The sequence below is a fragment of the Pistacia vera genome, unplaced genomic scaffold (genome assembly GCF_008641045.1).
Source record: "Pistacia vera cultivar Batoury unplaced genomic scaffold, PisVer_v2 Contig755, whole genome shotgun sequence".
Taxonomy (NCBI): domain Eukaryota; kingdom Viridiplantae; phylum Streptophyta; class Magnoliopsida; order Sapindales; family Anacardiaceae; genus Pistacia; species Pistacia vera.
Window position 1 is genome coordinate 179077 of NW_022196618.1, and position 20812 is coordinate 199888.

At 33.4% G+C, this 20812-nt stretch overlaps 2 protein-coding genes across 2 annotated transcripts; both read right to left on the bottom strand.

Annotated features, from left to right (window-relative positions):
* Positions 1-3787, bottom strand: LOC116115888 (4-coumarate--CoA ligase 2-like). Its single transcript, XM_031402012.1, has 5 exons — positions 2709-3787; positions 832-1030; positions 528-741; positions 350-452; positions 1-258 (listed from the first exon to the last, which is right to left on the bottom strand). Exons 1-5 carry the CDS (start codon positions 3705-3707, stop codon positions 139-141), a joined length of 1635 nt encoding a protein of 544 aa, XP_031257872.1. The 5' UTR covers positions 3708-3787; the 3' UTR covers positions 1-138.
* Positions 3788-17788: 14001 nt separating this feature from the next.
* On the bottom strand, positions 17789-19129 carry LOC116115885 (mitogen-activated protein kinase kinase 5-like). Its single transcript, XM_031402008.1, has one exon. It carries the CDS (start codon positions 18861-18863, stop codon positions 17817-17819), a length of 1047 nt encoding a protein of 348 aa, XP_031257868.1. The 5' UTR covers positions 18864-19129; the 3' UTR covers positions 17789-17816.
* Positions 19130-20812: the final 1683 nt, after the last annotated feature.

Sequence of the window (20812 nt, forward strand, 5' to 3'; positions counted from 1 at the left end):
TTCATAGATTTACATACATGAATTCTTTTGAATCTCAGCATAATCAACAACAAATCCCATAAATTTCCTTTGAAGCCAAATTAATTGCTTTTTCCAAAAGCACTTTATCATTTATCTGATTTGGCAAATTATTAAAGTCTAGTTTGGTAAACCGGTTGCTAATTTAGCTCTTAAATCTTTTCTTAAAATCTTCCCTGATGGTGCTTTCGGAATTGCATCAATGAAAAATACACGATTTATTCTCTTGTAGAACACAACCTGCATCATCACAAACACAAACAAAACCACTTTTTAATAATTTTCCAACACTTTTAATTTGAATATCAGAAAATGGTGATTGAAAATATACCTGTTTGGAAATAAATTGCTTCACTTCATCCTCAGTGATTTGAGAATCATTTGCTTTCACAATAAATGCAACTGGAACCTCTCCTGCTTGATCATCTTTCATCCTGTTAATTACAAAAATTTTAGTTATTCCACTATTAAACAGTTAACATTACCAAGATTTTAGTCCAGTAACTTACGGTACAACGGCAGCATCACTGATTCTGGGATGGGTGAGAAGCATGGCTTCAAGTTCAGCAGGAGCAACTTGAAATCCTTTGTATTTGATCAGCTCCTTCAATCGATCAACGATGAACAATTCATCATCGTCATCGATGTAACCAATGTCTCCGGTATGCAGCCACCCTCCACTGTCTATCGTTCTCTTTGTGGCTTCCACGTCATTCAGATATCCTGTTTCAATAATATCCAGAGCAATTAGTAAGGTCTTGACAGTCTGACTAGAGAATTACTATATCTATATATATACACACACACACGTACCTTTCATGATCTGATCGCCTCTGATGCAGATTTCTCCGGGCTGATTCCTAGGAAGGTAAGTGCCGGTATCAGGGTCGATGATCTTCATCTCTGCATTTCGAACAACAGTTCCACAGGCTCCTGGTTTGATTGGAAATGGCTGTTTTGCGAATGCCAAACCCATTGCTAGAACTGGTCCAGCCTCTGTCATTCCATATCCCTGTAAAATAATTATGAGAGTTATTTTTATTATTTTACAATATTAATTTCTGACAGAAAAAAAAAAAAAAAAACTTCTGAGTTACTTGATATTTTTTAATATAATAATCTTTGATTTGATTTTAAAAAAATAATAACATATTCATATAGTATATGAGGATTATATCAAAAAGGTCTTCAGAAAAGAGAAATATATTAAATACATACTCAAATCTCGAAATATAAATTTTTACTTTTTCCAATTAAATTTTGAAAAAATAAAATAACAAATGGTTAAAAAAAAAATTATAATAATTATCAATTATAAAATCAAATAAAAAATTCAGGTAAATTTGAAAAACCTAATCAACATGGAAATGGGCCAATAGGCCCATTTCTTTGGTGTAATGATGGTGGTGAAGACATGGGCCCTGAAATCAATACTAAAAGGCCCAAAAAGCAGAAAGCAACTAAAAATTCAGATCAAAGTACTAATATTTAATCAATTTGGTTTAAAAATACTACTTTTCTATATGTGTTGACTCATCGTCCCACTTTGATTAAGCACTTAATAAATAAATAAAATTAAAGAAAAATAACTAAGATCTTATGATTACGACATAGTTTTCAAAGCATGACGAGTAGATTCCAACTTTTTTTTTTTCCAATGATCGGGGTTGTCAGGTCAATTTATCTCAACTAATCCCTCAAGATCTTAAAACTATCATATGACTCCTATTAACAGTTGAGATGAATTAAATTTAGAATTTTTTGAGTATTATATCTAACAGTTTTAATTGACCACTCGATCACTCAATGATAATATTGTTGAATAAATAAATTAAGAATCATTGATTAAAAAAATCTTTCATTAAATATTTGTGGTTGAAGAGGAACTGTCAATCTAATAACATAATTTTGGTTCTTATTTAATTGGAAATAAATTTTAATTTATTATAGATTTGGCTATTAATAAAAAACACCCACAATTAAATTATGAAGAATTTTATAATTTTCATCAACACAAAATTAAACATGTAATGTTTTTAATCAAATTACTACCTTATAAAATAATTAATATTCAATAAATTATTTTTGAAAATATCAATAAGATAAAGTTTTATTTAGTATCTTACTTTATACAATCATATACAATAAATAAAACGGGGAAGGCTACGTGTTACAATCATAAATCACCTAAAATGGTAGTTGTGCGACATGATGGGATCATAATATTAATTATTAACTGCAAATTTTGGACCCCCAAAAATTTTAAAATTAAAACTACTAAGGGTATCCCCTAGGCCCTAATCATTCAATTAGCTAAAGTATGATCAATTTACGTTTTTGTCCTTAACATATGGTGAAAGTACGCTTTTGTCCTTAACGTATGGTGAAAGTAAGCTGTTGTCTAAGAAATGTGAAAAATGATTTGCAGACTTACCTAAGTTATGAAATCTCCATAAAAACCCCCTCATTTGTGTTGTTAAAAAACAATGTGAAATGGTAAGGAATTTAAGTTGCCAGTTTAAGAATCCTTAGAGGACTATAATAGCATCATTACCGGCACACCAGTACAAAGTTTATATGTTGATGTACAGTGGCAGGCAATAACCCAGTAACGATACCGTGTTGGTTACCCAAATAGGTGGCATTAATCACATTACTTAAACAAAAATATTAATAATCGCAGGCCATACCTGACCAAGTGTGGCGTTAGGAAATTTGGCTCTCACAGAATCTTCAAGCTCCTTCCCCAGCGGTGCCGCTCCGGATTTTATAATTCTGATCGACGACAAATCATACTTGTCGACGTCAGGCGACTTCGCGATGGCCAGAACGATCGGCGGCACGATAGGCGCCACCGTTACCTTGTACCTCTGTACCAGCTGCAACAATGAATTTATCTCAAACTTCTGCATGAGCAAAATGGTCGCCCCGGCTCTCAGCCCGGCAAGAAAAATCGAATTCAACGCGTAGATGTGAAACAGTGGCAACACACACAAGATTACATCTTCACAATGGAAATACAAATTGGGATTCTCTCCGTCAACTTGTTGTGCCACGCTTGTCACCAGTCCTTTGTGCGTTAACATCACTCCTTTTGGCAGCCCCGTTGTCCCGGAGGAGTATGGTAATGCCACGACGTCGTCCGGGTTGAATTTAACTTCCGGAAAATCGTTCTCATCGGCCTGCGTTAGTTCAGAGAAATGTAAACAACCGTCCGGGGCTGCGTCAATGCACATGATCTTGACGTCTCCTTTTTCGGATAAGGCCTTAACTTTGTCGACGTAACACGCTTGTGTTATTATGAGCTTGGCGTTCGATGCTTCGGCTTGCTTTGAAATCTCTGCCGGCGTGAAGAAAGGGTTGGCAGCAGTGGCGACTGCGCCGCGATAGGAAGCCCCAAGAAATGATAGAATGAATTCAGGGAAGTTGGGGAGGAGCAACATTATAACGTCGTATTGTTGAATGCCGAGCTTGTTTAAACCGGAGGCGATTTTGCGGGAGGTGAGTTCGACGTCGGAGTAGGTGTAGACGTCACCGGTGGAGCCATTGATCAAACAGGGACGTGAAGCGACTTCTGCAATTTTCTCAAAGCAATATGAATGGAGAGGGAGATGATTTGGGATGTAGATATCGGGGAGTTTTGAGCGATAAACGATGAGTTCTTCCTGCGGCTTAGCTTGAACTTCCATTGAGAGAAGGTATTGAGTTAGAGTTGCAGAGAAATGGCGAAGGTGTTTTGATGAATGCCTCACAGAAGCTAAGGCAATAGGTTGATATTGATATTGATATAGGAGCAGGAATAAGTTGGTGAAGGCGGTTGGTGAGGTGAGAAATGGGGGATATTGTAAAGTTTGGGGGGTAAAATTGAGATAAAAAAGGTGAACATAAGAAGAAAAGCAAAAGAGTTTGGTGATGGTCGGAGTGAGAAATGAGGAATAGGGTTGGTGGGTTAGAGTAGTTTTAGGTGGTGAGTGGGGGCCAAAGTGGGGTCAAAGTTTGGTGGTGGTGGCAATTTGACTTCAGAAGTATGGATTGATGAATGTGGGATAGCTTTTTACCTACCACAACAAGACATATGTTAAAGAAAGTTGTGTCATTTTAAGAGATCTTGACCTTTACCTACTACACACCCCAATTGTGGATTGGATATCTCTTGCTTCTTATATTTATATGGCGCAACAATGGCCCAAATCGTGAATGGTTTGCTCAGCTCATCATGGGTTAGATTAAGTATTAGGTGTACAGTTGGGCTACTTATTCTAAATAAAATAACAATAAAGATTAACTTACACTCTAATTTTATAAATTTTCTCCTACAATTTTGATATGATAACTCACAATTAGATAGATAAAATCTATTGCAAGCAAACGGGACTTATTTGTGAATTATCACGTCGAGATTGTAAAAAAAAGTTTATAAAATTAGAATGTAAGTGTAGTATTATTGATAAAATAAAACTCAATTTTTTTTTTATTCAAGTGAGGAGCGTTGACATATGCATGATACAATAATACATCACTTGAATTGGAATATATAGGTTTTATTTTTTTAAGGTACCATATGGTTCAATTGGATTCTTTACCAGTTGGATACGCAATATTACACGTAATAAAATTATGAAGTTACCAATTGGTCAGATTAAGTATTCCATTTTTTTCAAGTGATGTGTCAGTATATGTAACATTAATATTTTACTCATCATGGTAACTTTTTATTTATAAGTCAATATCATATACAATCGAGATAATTTTAAATATTATCTTAAAATGTTTAAGCTTTCTTCTTTTAGGTTGGGTAAGGCATGGGTTAACATGACTTTTTAGGAGTTGATTTGATAAATTATTTTATTTATCTCATTATTTTATAATTATCAAATGTGTGTGTGTATAATATTGTCGTTACCGATTATACCCATATGCAAATGACAAAAAATTAATAGTGATTATGATAATTAGTTCCACCTATTATCAGTTCGGACCCTATCTATAGTTGTAGTGGTGCACCTTCCCAAGATTTAAAGTCCATAATTTTTTTTTTTTTTAACTGACCAAACCCTATTTAATTTCGAAACTACCTTTAACCATTTATGTATTGGTTTTTTTAATACTCTTAAAATGGCAAAATGGGAGTTTGTTACATTGTTAGTATTGCATCGGGAAAATCGAAAGAAACAAAATGAACAAAAACCATTTAGGCTTTGTGGCCGGATGTCAAGACTTTAGGTTGCCTAAAGGTCTTATGTTCGAGTCTCATTAAGTGACCACTTACTACATTTGTGACTTTTCTAATCTATTGAGTTTGTGGGGTGTTCAATGGATCTCGAAGATTAGTTGACTTGTATGATGTTCAATGAATTTTAAAAATTAGTTGAAGTGTGCTTAGCCTATGGGGCTCGTAGGGTGTTTATATAATTTTTTATCTTACAAGTTTGTATTCCATATTACAATTAGTATACCAAGAGACATTGACAATAGGATGAGAGGTTTTTATATTAGTGAAAGAAATAATGAGACTCATTGGCTTCAAAATGGAACACTTAGGTGGCGTTTGTTTGTTTATCTGAAAACTGAATTATACTGAATTGGTTTATAAACTGAATAAATTTGAATAGTTAAATATGAATGATATATTTGTTTTTTTTTTTACTTTTTACAGTATGGTTACAAGTGTTAAATTGTTTGTTTTTGTACATAAAAATTTCTTAAACCTATCTAGTGGCGGATTAGGAATTTCACTCTATGGAGACAAAAAAATAAAATAAAATAAAATAAAATAAAACCAATCGTAACCATACTTTTTTTTTCATTACGATGAGCTTCAACAAAAAGTTACAAAATACAAATAAATATCTTCAAAAAACACAATTTTTGTAAAAATAAAACATTTTTTCTACAATTGTCTTCGATGAGTTTTCATATTTTGAAAACGTTGAATAATCATCTCATTGTCAATTGTATCAAATACATCTTTCTCAATGTAGGTGACCAAGCAATCATTCATCCATTGATCTCCTATTCAATTGCGTAACCAACTTTTCACAAGATTCATTGCAGAAAAAGCACTTTTAACGGTTGCAATCGCAACTGGTAAAACCAATGCAACTTTTGTTGGAATATTTTATTAAATTGAATGAAATAAATGGAATGAAAGTGGTAGTGTAAGTTGAGAATTTGAAAGGTGAAAGGTTAGTGGATTAATGGAGGAAGTTTTAAGAATTGGAAAGTGAAAAGGTGGAAAATAATGGTGGAATTCAATGTTTTGTCCCACCTTGAGTAGTATAAAAATGTGTTCTTCCTCTCATTTCAAACACACCAAAAAAAGTTGAGAGCTCTTTCAATTTCTTATTTTCTTTCTAGTTTTTAAGGTTTTCTTTTGTTGGAGTTAAGGCTTTATTCAGTTCGTTAGGAAAAAAAAGCGGTGCTTCTCTTGCTATTCATCTGTCGTTGTATCCTGGGAAACAGACGCTGCTCAAATCCTTGTGCACCCGAGTGAAGGAGGCGAATCTGTTTTAAGGAAACTGTGTGTTACACAGGCCTCGGCATTCTTCCTAAGGTTGTATTCTCCGAATCTCATCCTATCATTCTGAAGGATTTCCTATACGTGATCAAGTTGTTGGTATTGTTAATTCTATTATATTGTCTTTTTAATTTATTGACAGTTAATTCTATTGTTTTATATTAAAAAGATTTATTATTTGCGGTTACTAATATAATAGTTGATTATTTTATAACAATATTTTTTTTTATAACAATCTTAAAACATATTTGATTTTATTAGTAATTGTAGTTTATGTTGTTAAAAACATTGTGTTTTGATATTTCCAAAGGATGCAGTCCTTGTGCAGTAAAAGTGTGGTGGTGAAATTTGAACAGTACGATTTAAAGAAATTCTATCTAAGGAGACTAGATTTTAAGAGGGACTGTTTGTGACCCCTTCAGTGTTTCTTAGGAATTATCTTTTCACTACTGTTCAAAAATTCACATAATAAATTTTGGTTTGGATTTTTCAGAAAATGACATCTGAATCAAACCCTGGTGATATGTCGAACCAAGTTGTGGCTCCTACACCAACTCATGTGGCACCGACATCTATTCCTATGAACCATGAGGAAAAACCAGAAAAAATTCAGTGGAATGCATTTCAAGAGGTGACAAAAAAAGATGTTTTTCCATTTGACCACCTTGAATCTTGCGAGATTCTTGACTGAGGATGCTCCTACGCTCAAAGAAGATGAGCACGATGTTCAAGTATCAGTGTTGTTGATGCTTGGAAACATTCTGAATTTTCGTGCCAAAATTATGTCATGAATTGTTTGATAGATTCATTGTACAGTGTGTACACTTCGAAGAAAATGGCCAAAGAATTATGGGAGTCTTTAGACCCTAAATATAAAACTGAGGATGCTTGGTCCAAAACGTTTGTGGTGGGACGATTCCTCGATTATAAAATGGTGGACTAAAGAGCTATTATCAATCAAGTGCAAGAGATCCAGTTGATTTTACATGAAATTCATTCTGAAGGGATGGTGCTAAGTGAAACTTTCCAAGTAGTTGCCATTATTGAGAAGCTACCTCCCTCATGGAAAGATTTCAAGAACTATCTTAAGCACAAGCGAAAAGAGATGAACTTTAAAGAACTCATTGTTAGACTTTAGATTGAAAAGACAACAAAAGTTCTGAAAATAGAGGGTTTACTCCTGTAGCAGCAAAAGCAAATGCTATGGAGCATGGTCAGAGTTCTAATTCTAAGAAGATAGGGAAAAAGGCCAAGCTAGGGCCAAAATGAGGCATTTCTAAGAAGCCAAAAAAGTTCCAAGGCAAGTGTTTTAACTGTGACAATATGGGTCACAAAGCTTCCAATTGTAGATTGCCAAGAAGAAACCGAATCAAAGAGGCAAATGTTATGGTGAATATTACTTAGGATGTCTCTGACATAAGTCTCTCTACAGTGGTTTCAGAAGTGAATCTGGTTGGGTCTATCCCAAGAGAATGGTGGCTTGACACTGGAGCCACTCGGTATGTCTGCTCTGACAAAAGACCATTTAATTCCTTTGAACCAAATGAGAACGGGGAAAAGTTGTCCATGGGAAATTCAGCTATTTCAGAGATTGAAGGCCAAGGAAGGGTGGTCTTAAAGATAACATATGGGAAAGAGCTAACTCTGAACAATGTTCTGTATGTGCCGGAAATCCATAAGAACCTAGTGTCTGGTTCTTTGCTGAACAAGTATGGTTTCTGTATAGTTCTTGAGTCAAACAAAGTAGTTTTGTCAAAGAATGGAATGTATGTTAGAAAGGGTTATGTGAGTGATGGGCTGCTTAAGCTTAATGTTTGTGTTGTAAAACCTAATAGCATTAATAAGAGAAATTCTTCTTCTTATTTGCTTGAGTCTTCCTATGTGTGGCATGGTAGACTAGGACATGTTATTATAATACTTTGCGTAAATTAATTAACTTAAATCACATACCTATTTTCCAAATCGATTCCAAACATAAGTGTGAAACTTGTGTTGAGGTAAAATTGACAAAGTCATCGTTTAATAGTATTGAAAGAATCACAAATCCTCTTGATTTAGTTCACATTGATATTTGTGACCTAAAGTTTGTACAAACAAGGGGTGGCAATAAGTGTTTTATTACTTTTGTTGATGATAGCACAAGATACTATTATGTGTATTTGCTAAAAAGCAAGAACGAAGCTATTGATAAGTTTATTCTTTATAAGAATGAAGTTGAGAATCAACTCAATAAAAAGATAAAGGTGTTACGAAGTGATCGAGGTGGGAGTATGAATCATCGTTCCGTGATTTTTGTGCACAATATGGAATTATACATGAAACCACAATACCTTATTCACCTTAGTCAAATGGAATTGTTGAGCGAAAGAATTGTACTTTGAAAGAAATGATGAATGCAATGCTAATAAATTATGGGTTATCTCAGAACATGTGGGGGGAAGCTGTCTTGTCAACTAATTATCTTTTAAATAAGATACCTCGAAAAAAGGAAGACAAAACCCTTATGAATTATGGAAATGAAGGAAACATTCTTATAAATACTTACCAGTGTGGAGGTGTCTTGACAAAGTAGTAGTACCAACACCAAAGAAGATGAAAATAGGTCCAAAAACAGTTGATTGCACCTTCACTATCTATGCATATAATAGTTGTGCTAATCGATTTCTTGTGCATGAGTCCAAAATCCCAGACATACACCAAAACATGATAATGGAATCTAGAAATGCATCTTTTTTAGAACATGTATTTCCATGTAGATCCAAAGAAGGATCAAGTTCGTCTAAACGAACATATGAGACTATGGTTGAAAATAGTCAAGAAGTTGAGAATGGACCTAAACGTAGCAAAAGAGCAAGGACAATAAAATCATTTGGTCTAGATTTTCTAACTTATCTGTTAGAAGATGAACCTCAAACATTTGAAGAAGCCGTGAGATCTTTAGAAAGACCTTTTTGGAAAGATGCTATTAATAATGAAATTGACTCCATCCTGCAAAATCATACATGGGAACTAGTGGATCTTCCTCTAGGATGTAAACCTCTAGGATCCAAATGGATTTTCAAGAAGAAAAAGAAAGTAGATGGTTCAATTGACAAGTATAAGGCTAGGCTTGTAATTAAGGGATACAAGCAAAGAAAATGCCTAGATTACTTTGATACGTATTCTCCTATGACGAGAATAAATTCCATTAGGATGATACTCACGATTGCATCTTTGCAAAATCTAGAAGTACATCAAATGGATGTTAAAACAGCTTTTCTTAATGAAGATTTGGAAGAAGAAATCTATATGGAACAACCCGAGGGTTTTTTTGCCCTAGGGCAAGAAAAGAAAGTTTGTAAACTGGTCAAGTCTTTATATGGATTAAAGCAAGCACCAAAATAATAGCATGTAAAATTTGATAGTACTATGATGGCTAATGGCTTCAAAATCAATGAATGTGACAAATGTGTCTACGTCAAAGAAACGAATGATGGTTATGTCCTTTTATGTCTTTAAGTTGATGACATACTCATTGTTGGTAGTAATGATAAGATGATCAAATCTATCAAAGATATGTTGAATTCAAGATTTGACATGAAAGATATGGGTTTGGCTGATGTAATATTGGGAATTAAAATTTCAAGAACTTCGGAAGGGCTTATTTTAAGTTAATCGCATTATGTGGATAAAATTCTTGGAAAATTTAACAAAGATGATTCTAGCTTAGCCAGAACACCTTTAGATACTAGCCAATATCTATCGAAGAATAAAGGAGATAGTATTTCTCAAGTAGAGTACTCAAGAATTATAGGAAATCTGATGTACTTAATGAGTTGTATTAGACCAGACACAACTTACACAGTTAGTAAACTAACTAGATACACGAGTAATCCTAGAGCTGATCATTGGAAAGCAATAATAAGAATACTTAGGTATTTACGGTATACTCGTAGTTATGAGCTACACTATACTAGATATCCAAATGTGCTAGAAGGATATAATGATGCAAACTGGGTATTTGATATAAAATGCAAACTGGGTATTTGATATAAAAGACTCAAAATCTACTAGTGGATATGTGTTCACACTAGGAGGTGCAGCTGTATTATGAAAATCCTCTAAACAAACTGTTATAGCTAGATCTACTATGGAATATGAATTTATTGCTCTGGTGAAGAGGCTGAATGGTTACGTCAATTCCTAGAGGATATTCTAAAGTGGCCAAAACTTGTGCCAACAATCTACATTCATTGTAATAATCAATTTGCAATTGGAAAGGTATAGAGCAATATGTATAATAGTAAGTCTAGACATATACGTCATCGACAAAATACCATTAGACAACTGCTCTCAATAGGAATTATCTCTACTGATTATGTGAAATTAAAAGATAATTTAGTGGATCTGCTAACCAAAAGGGTTAAATAGAGAGGTTGTTGAAAAATCATCGAGAGGAATGAGACTAAAGCCCATGAAATAATAAGTCGATATAATGGAAACTCAACCTAATTGACTGGAGATCCCAAGATTTAAGTTCAAAGAGATAACTTAATTATAAAGAATTAGATAGATCACTGTGAGAGTTACTCTCGGTTTGTTTCTATGATTACATGAAACAATGATGCCTGTAAGGAATAAGGTTAAGCAAAAGTTTTTAATGATTCTTATGCGTCGGGTTTCCGAGCAGAGTAATGCGGGTTACTCTTAAAGAGATCATCTATGTGAGAAAAAGGTAGGATCGCTTCTAAAGGGAATTGTATAGGACTAAAAAACAAACATAATAATGAGAATTGAATAATGTCAGGAAGGATTTTTGTGTTAAGTATGTCATCATTTACATAAATGACAAATCAGTTCAAGGACATCATGTCTACTAATTAGTCAATAACGTAAACATACTTTCATAAGGGAAGGTTCAAAGGGTAACACCTACCTATCCTATGCAAGTCCAACTGTTTAAATTTCATCACTGCGTCTTGTGTCTAGATTTGTCAATTTCATTCACGCGAGGGATTGTTAGAATATATTAAATAAATTGAATGAAATGTGATGGAATGAAATGTGGTGGTATAAGTTAAGAATTTGAAAGATGAAATGTTAGTGGATTAATGGAGGAGGTTTTAAAGTTGGAAAGTGAAAAGGTAGAAGATGATGGTGGAATTCAATGTTTGTCCCAATGTGTTTTTCCTCTCATTTTTATCACACAAAAATTGAGAGCTCTTTCAATATCTTATTTTCTCTCAAATTTTTTTTTTTTGTAAGTTTTTCCTTTGTTAGAGTTAAAACTTGATTTAGTTTGTCTGAATAGAAGAGTGGTGCTTTTCTCACTATTCATCTATCGTTGTATCTTGGAAAACATACTTGCTCATATCTTTGTGCACCTGAGTGAAGTAGGCAAATCTGTTTTAAGGAAACCGTGTGTTACACAGGCCTTGACATTCATCTTAAGGTTGTATTCTTTACCAAATCTCCTACACGTGATCGAGTTGTTAGTACTGCTAATTTTATTGTATTGTTATTTTATTGACATTTAATTATATTATTCTCATATTCAATATATTTATTATTTGCAGTTATTAATATAATAATTGATTATTTTATAACATGTTTGATGGTAAAAGAGCAAAGAATGATATAAGTTTATATGGTTTCTCGAGTTCGAGTCCCTGCAGTTGTTAATATGGGTAGCTACTGAAATTTATATCCGACCGATAGTTTCAGCCTTTTAGGGTCCCTATGGATTACTTAAAGTGCCCATAAACTGGCGTAGATACTTCGGTCATCCAAATAAAAAAAATAAAAAAGTTCCAAATTAAGTTAGGTTAGGTTCATGCTTAAATTAAACAAACAAACAGGGTCTTACATCTTTATAATTGATAAACACTTTATGAAAAGTTAATTCAAACACTATCTTGGTACAATTACTAATATAGTCTTATTTTGTCTTTTCTCCTGCAACACAGAGAAGATCAAACTATTAAATATATTAAATGATTAAAAATGTTATGCTTTGACAATTTGATAAGACATTTGGAAAACAATAAAATTTTTCTATTTTACCCTTCCTCAAACATCATTCAATTACAAGGTGTACGTGTTTTATTCTGAAACCTATGGCTCTCTTGTTATTTGAGTAAACCTCTGGGGTGTCCTGGTAAGGACCTCATATGATGATAATGTCTTACGTGATCAAATATTTGTGTTTGATGTGACAATCTCTAATCAGCGTACCGAAATCATTTGTTAATACTATATGTATATATGACGTGGTATATTTAATATATAAAAGATTATCTAATTTAAATTGCCATTAATGGCAGTAATTTGCATCAAATGACAATTATGATATAAATACATCTATAAAAAAAAAACATAAATTTATTCTATTAAAAAAAAGAAAGGAGCAATTTAATCGTTAAGGAAAATTAATTACATGGTGCAATGACTTAGCCATTGTATCAACATCTGGGTTTAAAGAAGAACACATTGCAGAAAAATTAAATTAGAATTAAGTTGAAACCAGAAGTAATTAATATGAAATTAACTAAACATTAGTAATTTGATGTATATGGTTATTAAGTTGCTCATTAAATTTGTGTTTCATTAGATTTTGAAGTTGGTAGTGATATTAATTAGAATTTGCCATAACAAGTCGGGGTTTCTTTATCTTGCTACCGTTAACCAAAATTTCAACTAATTTTTTGTACTTGTTAATGTTATGTTTTATTCTCAATTCCTAGTGTCAAAACCCTCTTGGGGATTATACAATAAGACAGTGTTATGATACCCGACCCAGGCTGTTACTCGACCAAGGGGTTGAGTAACAGGTTGATCGGTCCAATTGGCGATTCGATCGGTGATCCAACAAGTTTAAAATCTAGCAAACACACCCCTGATAAATACATTAGTCCTTGTAGGTTTGAAATCCAACAAACACACTCTTGTGATCTAATCGCACATTTAGGGTTTCGCTTTTCTAGGCCAAATTCTGGCTGATTTTGACAGCCAAATTTCAATCCGACACCACCACCTGAACCATCAGCGTCCACTCCACAAAACCCCTCTAACACCCGACCTTAGTAACTCCCCGTTCGCCCGTGAATTGCGTATACCGCTGCGATTGAGTTGATTTTTCTAACTGAATTGGTTTCGATTTGATGTTTTTTGAAATTGACTTGGTCTTTCATTGTTTGACACCAAGGGGTGGGCGACAATCAGGTTAGGGTGGGGGATGAGTGGCAGGGGACATGTGGCTTCGGAAAGTGGCCAAAAGTAGTTTGCAATCAAGTTAGGGATTTTAGAATAATGGACAGGGGTAACTCGGCCAGGAGAAGGCCCCAGTTTGTTGAAAGGTTATACAAAAAATTATATTTAGGATTTTAATGAAATGTCAAAAGAAAAAAAAAAAATGTTTTGTGTTATTTTAAAAACTACAAAATATTATTTAATCAATAGTCATCTTTTTTGTTTTGTTTTGTTTTGTTTTAATATTTAGGATTTTAATGAAATGTCAAAAGAAAAAAAAAATGTTATGTGTTATTTTAAAAACCACAAAATATTATTTAATCAATAGTCATCTTTTTTGTTTTATTTTGTTTTGTTTTGTTTTAAAAGATTTCGCAATGCAAAGTAATATCCAATTAATTTACTAGCATTTGGAACCCGACAAACCTGGGCCAAAACTTTTCGGCCCAATCATTTGGGTTGAGCCCACTTTTGATTTTTATGAGGCCCATCCGAGGAGTAATGGGCCAATCAAGCTTGGGTGTTTCAAGCCCATAGGCCCTTCAGATTTTATATAAGAAATTTGTTGTTTATATAATTTTTAGTTACAGCTCTCCCCCTTATTCAGAAAAAAAAATGGATATTATTCTTTTGAACAATATAATGGGAAATTATCAAAGAATCAGTCCAAAAATAACCCTCATTCTAGAATACAAAGAGAATAACTTCACATATAGTATATATAAATAATAATAAATAAATAGAATACATTTTTTTAGTTTGGCATGGTCCCTTGCCTTTCCACGAAAGGAATTAGAAGAAATCTATCTCTATCTGTCTCTTTCCCTTTATAAATCAATTTATATTCATTCTGACCTTAAAAAGACAAGCTGTAGCTGATCCCACCAACCCAAAATAGTGTAAATATTTTACATATACACAAGCAAAAGGGAAGATCAAGATCCCTGTATCGATTGCCATGGCCCAAAAATCTTGTTTGATGCTTATGTGAGTGTCATCCATAACCATTATTGGACGGAGGGTAATGAGTATATGTACCGCGTAGGGGTGGGCGGGAAGGAACCAAAACCTGAATTGGAATCGGAATCGGAATCGGAGCCTGCCCGGTTCCGGTTCCGGGTACCCAATAAAATTACCAAATGATTCATATTTGTTTCAAAAAGGACAAATAAACCCTTAAAAAGTTACAAATACACCCCCATCTCACAACAAATTTTGACCATTGGATTATAAATCATGTACCAATCACTTTGAAAAACCTTTTTTATAAGCTAAAACCCTAAGCGACGCTTACAAACAAACAAAATCAAGTTCTCTTGTTTCTTCTCTTATCTTCTTCTTCCCCACACAAAACCCTAGCCAAGAGAAAACGAAGAACACCCTATTTTAGATGTCTTTTCTTCTCTTATCTTCTCCTCCTCCTCCTTTTTTGCATTTATAAAAAAGAGGATTTCTGCCGAATTTTAAAAAATAGCAGGAAGAATTTGAAAGTCTAGCCAAATTGATTTTTTCTTTTTATGCTTTGTTGATTTTTGGTATGAATAATAAAGATTTTTTATGCCAAATTGATTTTTTGTATGAAAAATGAAGATTTGGGTTTCTGTTAATATTAATGTTAAATGGCGGAATTTGTTGGATTTGGATTTCATGTTTTCTCCTTTTTGTGTGTGTGTATGTGTGTGTGTGTTGTGTTCAATATCAATGAGAAGAAAACGAAAGGAAAATTAGAGTTATTTTTATTTAAAAAATTGTTTTTTGTGGTGTTGTGTTTAGGTGATGAGAAGAAAATGAATAGAAAAATAAAGTTGTTTTCACTTAGAATGGTGAATTAATTTTAATAACAAAGTAAGACATCAATTAAATTCAGCTGTGAATAAAACAACCAAAACAAGAGAAAATTCAGGAAGAAATAAGGAAAAACTTTAATTGAAACGTAAAACTTTCAATGGTCCTTATATTTTTTTAATATTTCAATTTAGTCACAGTTCCAGTTCTTAAGGTGGTCAAATCGAAAACAGATCCGCATAGCATTGGTTCCAGGTTTTCGAAACCGAAATCGACTTTGTGGCAGTCAGTTCCAAGTAGGAATCGGAATCGAAACCTGGGTATCTGTCGATTCCGGTTCTACCTTAATTTTTTTGCACACCTCTAGTACCGATTTACTTTTGAGCTTTTTCACTCAAAACTTGAGCTTTATGATAGGTGGAATCTCAAACTCATTTGCTAGATGATGTGAGACTAAATTGTGTCCTTAAGTGTTGGTAATCCATCGTTACCTTTAACACATGAGGATTTTATGACTTAGTTATTTATAGTTAAAAGCAATAGATCTTTCGACTAATTTCGAGGTGACAATGTAAACGAGTCATCAGTTAAAATAATCAAAGTTAAATAAGTATAGATGGAAGGTCACACAATGTCAATGTTTGGAACGTGAGGGTATGAAACAGAAGGTGTTTGATAACTTAAGAGTGGAAAGTCTTTGGCCAAAACATGTGTGTTTTATGAAAGTTATTGATTTGATCATACCATGCTCTGCACTGGATCGGAACACAACATTCGAGAGAATGAGATGACATCACTTAAACGCTCAATTTTACAAGTTCATATAATGATATGATCCCACTTCGTTCATTGATTGGAGGATATCATATACCGGTAGGTGTTACTCATAGTTTGTTGTTTAAGGTTTTATGAATTATTATAAGTTCAAAAATCAATTCGTGTAACCATTATAATTTCAGTATATTATTTATTTAATGAATATTGTATAGAAGTGAAAAATAATCAAATACTTATTAAGAATTGTGAAAAATTGAAAAGAAAATTTATTTTGTAAATAGAAAAATATAGATTTATTTTTTAAAAAAAAAAAAATTACAAAACTCAAAAATTTCAACAAAATTTACATATTGATAAAATCAACCCTTTCTATAAAAAAGAATTTAAAAAAAAAAAAAATGCACATAGATATAGGTCCACAATTACCAATTTGATTTGATGAATAATTTACCTCTCTCTCTCATAATGATTATATAGACTAAAACTCTAATAAAATCACCACAAAAGTTAACCAATGTGGCCCTGCAAGCCTTCCATTAAAAAGTTAACAATAATAACCAAACCACCTTAAATCAATATTTGATTAACCAATTATCACACCGCCCCAAAACCATATATGTAAATCTAATACAAACTCATCATCATCATACCACTTGTCACTTGTAAAACCAAAACAAAACAACACTACATTGAACCAAAAGCTAATATTGCTTCCAAAAACATGTTTTACAGAATGAAAGAAAATAGATGCAGCTCCTGACAACAAAATCATGTTCAAAACCCTCAGATATCAAGGGATTTAACAGTTCAAAATGCACAAAACAGAGAGGTTATATGATATCCTTCCACAAAAAGAGAAGCTTAAAGCTTTGATCTCTAGAGACACACAAATCCACAAAATCTCAGAAAATCTTTACCAATTCTAGGAAGAGAAATATATATAAATATATATATGGCAATAAAAAACTCTTTTTATCAAAGCTATAATGAGTTTAGCATCCTGACAATGAACAAGATAGTGATCAAATCAATCCAAAAACAACATCTTATACAAGAAAAGCCAAATCTAATCCAACACATAATGAATAGAGCAAAGCAAAAATGTAACCAAAAATGGCAAGATTTCAGTACCCAATAAAACCCAATCCCCCCAAAAACCAATCTCCAATATCTCATAACATCAAAAATCTAATAACAAAAATGAAAAAAACTCAACAGTAATTCCTTTTTCTGGAAGAACATTTATGAAAAGACAAGATTGGTGCATTCATTCATTGATTAATTTGATTGAAAGTTGACATTCATCATTCATCCATATCCATAACTTGAAGAAGCTCCCCCCATTAATTCCATAACCCCAATTATCTAAAACCCCCCAAAAAATCAAATCCCACCTCAGCCCGATCATATCAAACAAAATTAAGATAAAAGAAACCAAAATCAAGATTTTAACATCCATCCATTTCATCCATTCATTAAAATGAAGTAAAAACTAAGAAGAAAGTGGTCGTGGTGGAGGCAACAATTGATGAAGATTCTGATTCACCTGATTCGCCCCTCCTCTCAATATAAACGGATGCTGCAACAACTGCGCCGCCGTCCACCGGCTATGTGGATCCCTCTGTAAACAACACCTTATAAAATCCCTAAACTCCATCGACGCCGTCGGCGGAGCCTCCGGTGGCTGTGACATACATATTGCCATCATCAAACTCGCCCAATCCCCTTGCCGCCCCACCGAAAATGGAAACCTACCCAAATAAAACTCCAACATACTCACCCCCAAACTCCATATATCTCCAGCGTATCCATCATACTGCCCTTGATTCAAATCCGTATTGATCCTCTCCGGACTCATATAGGCTATCGTCCCCACTGAGGAATTACACGGATCCATCGTTTGTGCCAAGATTCTACTGACCCCAAAATCGGCAATTTTCACAACTTTTCTTGAATTTATTAATAAATTCGAGGGCTTTATATCGCGATGAACAATGTGGCGGCGATGTAAATACGATAATCCACTTAAGACTTGTCCAGCGAGATCTGAAAGTAAGTTTTCGTGTGCAATTCGTAAGCCTTCGAGAGAGCCGCCGTCCATGAACTCTAAAAGGACTTGGATTTCGCCGTTGTGATCGAACATGTCGTGGCACTTGACCACGTTCGGGTGGTCGACGTCGCGGAGGATCTCAATCTCCCGCAAGATCTGACGGCGGACGGCGTCATCGTGGTTGCCGTAGATCACTTTAAGCGCGAAGACCCGCGAGGTCGGCCGGTGGACGACTTTGTAAACGGTGCCTCCACATCCGCTCCCGACTCGGTTGAGTCGGTCAAGTTCATTGAAACTCATCACTATGTTGTTGTTCTGACTCGTTGACGTAACCGAGTTGGGCGGAAGAGGAAGCGGCACCGCCAGAGCCGTGTCCCGATGCGGGATTGGAAGGGTTAGGTCCGACCGCCGACGCGGAATTCGCTTATTACCAGACGAAGATGACGACGACGACAACGCAGAAGACGGTGGTGGTTGAATCGGCTTCATAATCAGACCAAAATGAGTGATTTTTGTTGCGTTTTGAATCTTTTTTTCGTCAAATAAAGGAATTGAAGACGACAAATTTAAAGACCCAAAAAGATTTGGGGTTGGATTTGAAGATATTGTTGTGTAAAATTCATGTCAAAACAAAAGGCGAAACAGGGGAAGGAGATTTCGCCCGATTCGTGAAAAATCGTTGAGAGAAAAACAAAAGAAAATGAAAATGAAGAAATTTTAGAGAGAGAGAGAGAAATGGAAATGAAATGAAGGGAAATCAGATGGTAATCAATAAATAAATGGGGGATAAGATGGTAAATTTATATTAGAGGTTGCAATCAAAAGAGGGAATCGAGATTTCAAAGGGGGTTGACGTGGAGGGTTGGAACGTGTAGATCACGTGTTTGTTTGATTGGGAGTTGGGGGAGGGTGACTTGTGATTGGTGGGAATGCGCGTGAGGAAGAGGTGTACCTTTGAATGTATGATTAAGGGGAAAATTATACGACAAAATGGCCAGGGTTTTGTAACTTTTTTTTTTTCGTATTATTTTTTATTATTAAATTTGTTTATACAGGTATAATTATAAAAACTATTGATTTAATTTTTAATTTTATAATTTATATTTTAATTGTACAATTACGATTTCGATTAATGCTTTAGTAGTATTAAGATTTTAATTAATTATTTTAGTAGTATTAAGATTTTCTTTTACTTTTCTTGATGTAAAAATATTATTTGAAACTAAAAAAAATAAGCATACTTAATAGAATTGTAAATACAGTTGTTGAATAGTCAATTAATGTGAAGCCATCGATAATTGCTAGTTGTTTTAGGCACTATATGTCAATGAATTGCAAGTTACAAATGAGGTGGATAAAGAGAATTAACGAGTCATTATAGAATTGAGTGATTAGATTCGACAATTTTACTTTGCTGATAAAATGGATATTAATGTATTTCTCAATTATCTAAATGAACAACAAGTAATGTATGCCTTTAACTAAAGAAGAAACCATTGCTGTAACTAGACAAGAAGATGAAAGAGATAATCTTAAGGATGATAGTACGGAAATACAAAATGTTTCATGCCAAGAAGCTAAGCTTTAAATATGCCTGAGAAGTTAGAAATATTTTGACTTCAATAAGAAGGTGTTTATGTTGCCAAGTCATTATGTAGCCGCAGGTTAAAAGATATGGTAACAATTGTAAAGCATCATTGTCCCAAATAATTTTAGATAAATATTTTATTTTATCTTAAACCTTTAACATAACATAACATATATTTTTTGCAATATACAGATAATTATCACTATATAGAGATAAGATCATTAAGACGGACCTAAAAAAATTATAACTTATTACAATATAGAGTTTATTCTTATTTTTAATCAACTCAAGTTGATATCGAAATTTAATATAAATACATGGAGATTATTCCTGTATTACCACTATTGAGAAGTTATATTGCAGTATGTTCAACATGTTGAAAATTTGCTTTACCTTTCTTTTTTTTTTTTTAATAAAAGAGAAAAGTATTTTTTATTAATTAGATTGAGGATTAGATAGATAAATTCAAGTTATTGCAGGAAATCGTAAAGCTAATAATGTGGCTCAAATTTAGGTGGGTTGGATTGGGACATTGGGTTGTTTGTCCTAAAACTAAACAGGTTGTCTTCAGTAGTTTTGTTTTAATCAGAATTTTTTTTTTAATTGATATAAAATAAATAATAATTATTTTCAAAATTGAGTTGTATTTTCAACTCAACATTGTCTAGTGAGAAATGAGTTGGAACATGCCAGGGCGGCACTATAGGATCCTCGTTTTTTTTAATTAAAAAATAATAATTTATATTTATTATTATTATTATTATTATAAAAAGAGAAATTCATTCCACCCATCGTGTCCATAATCCATATATATATATACTAGAAATTATTTCAAACACATTTTAGTTAT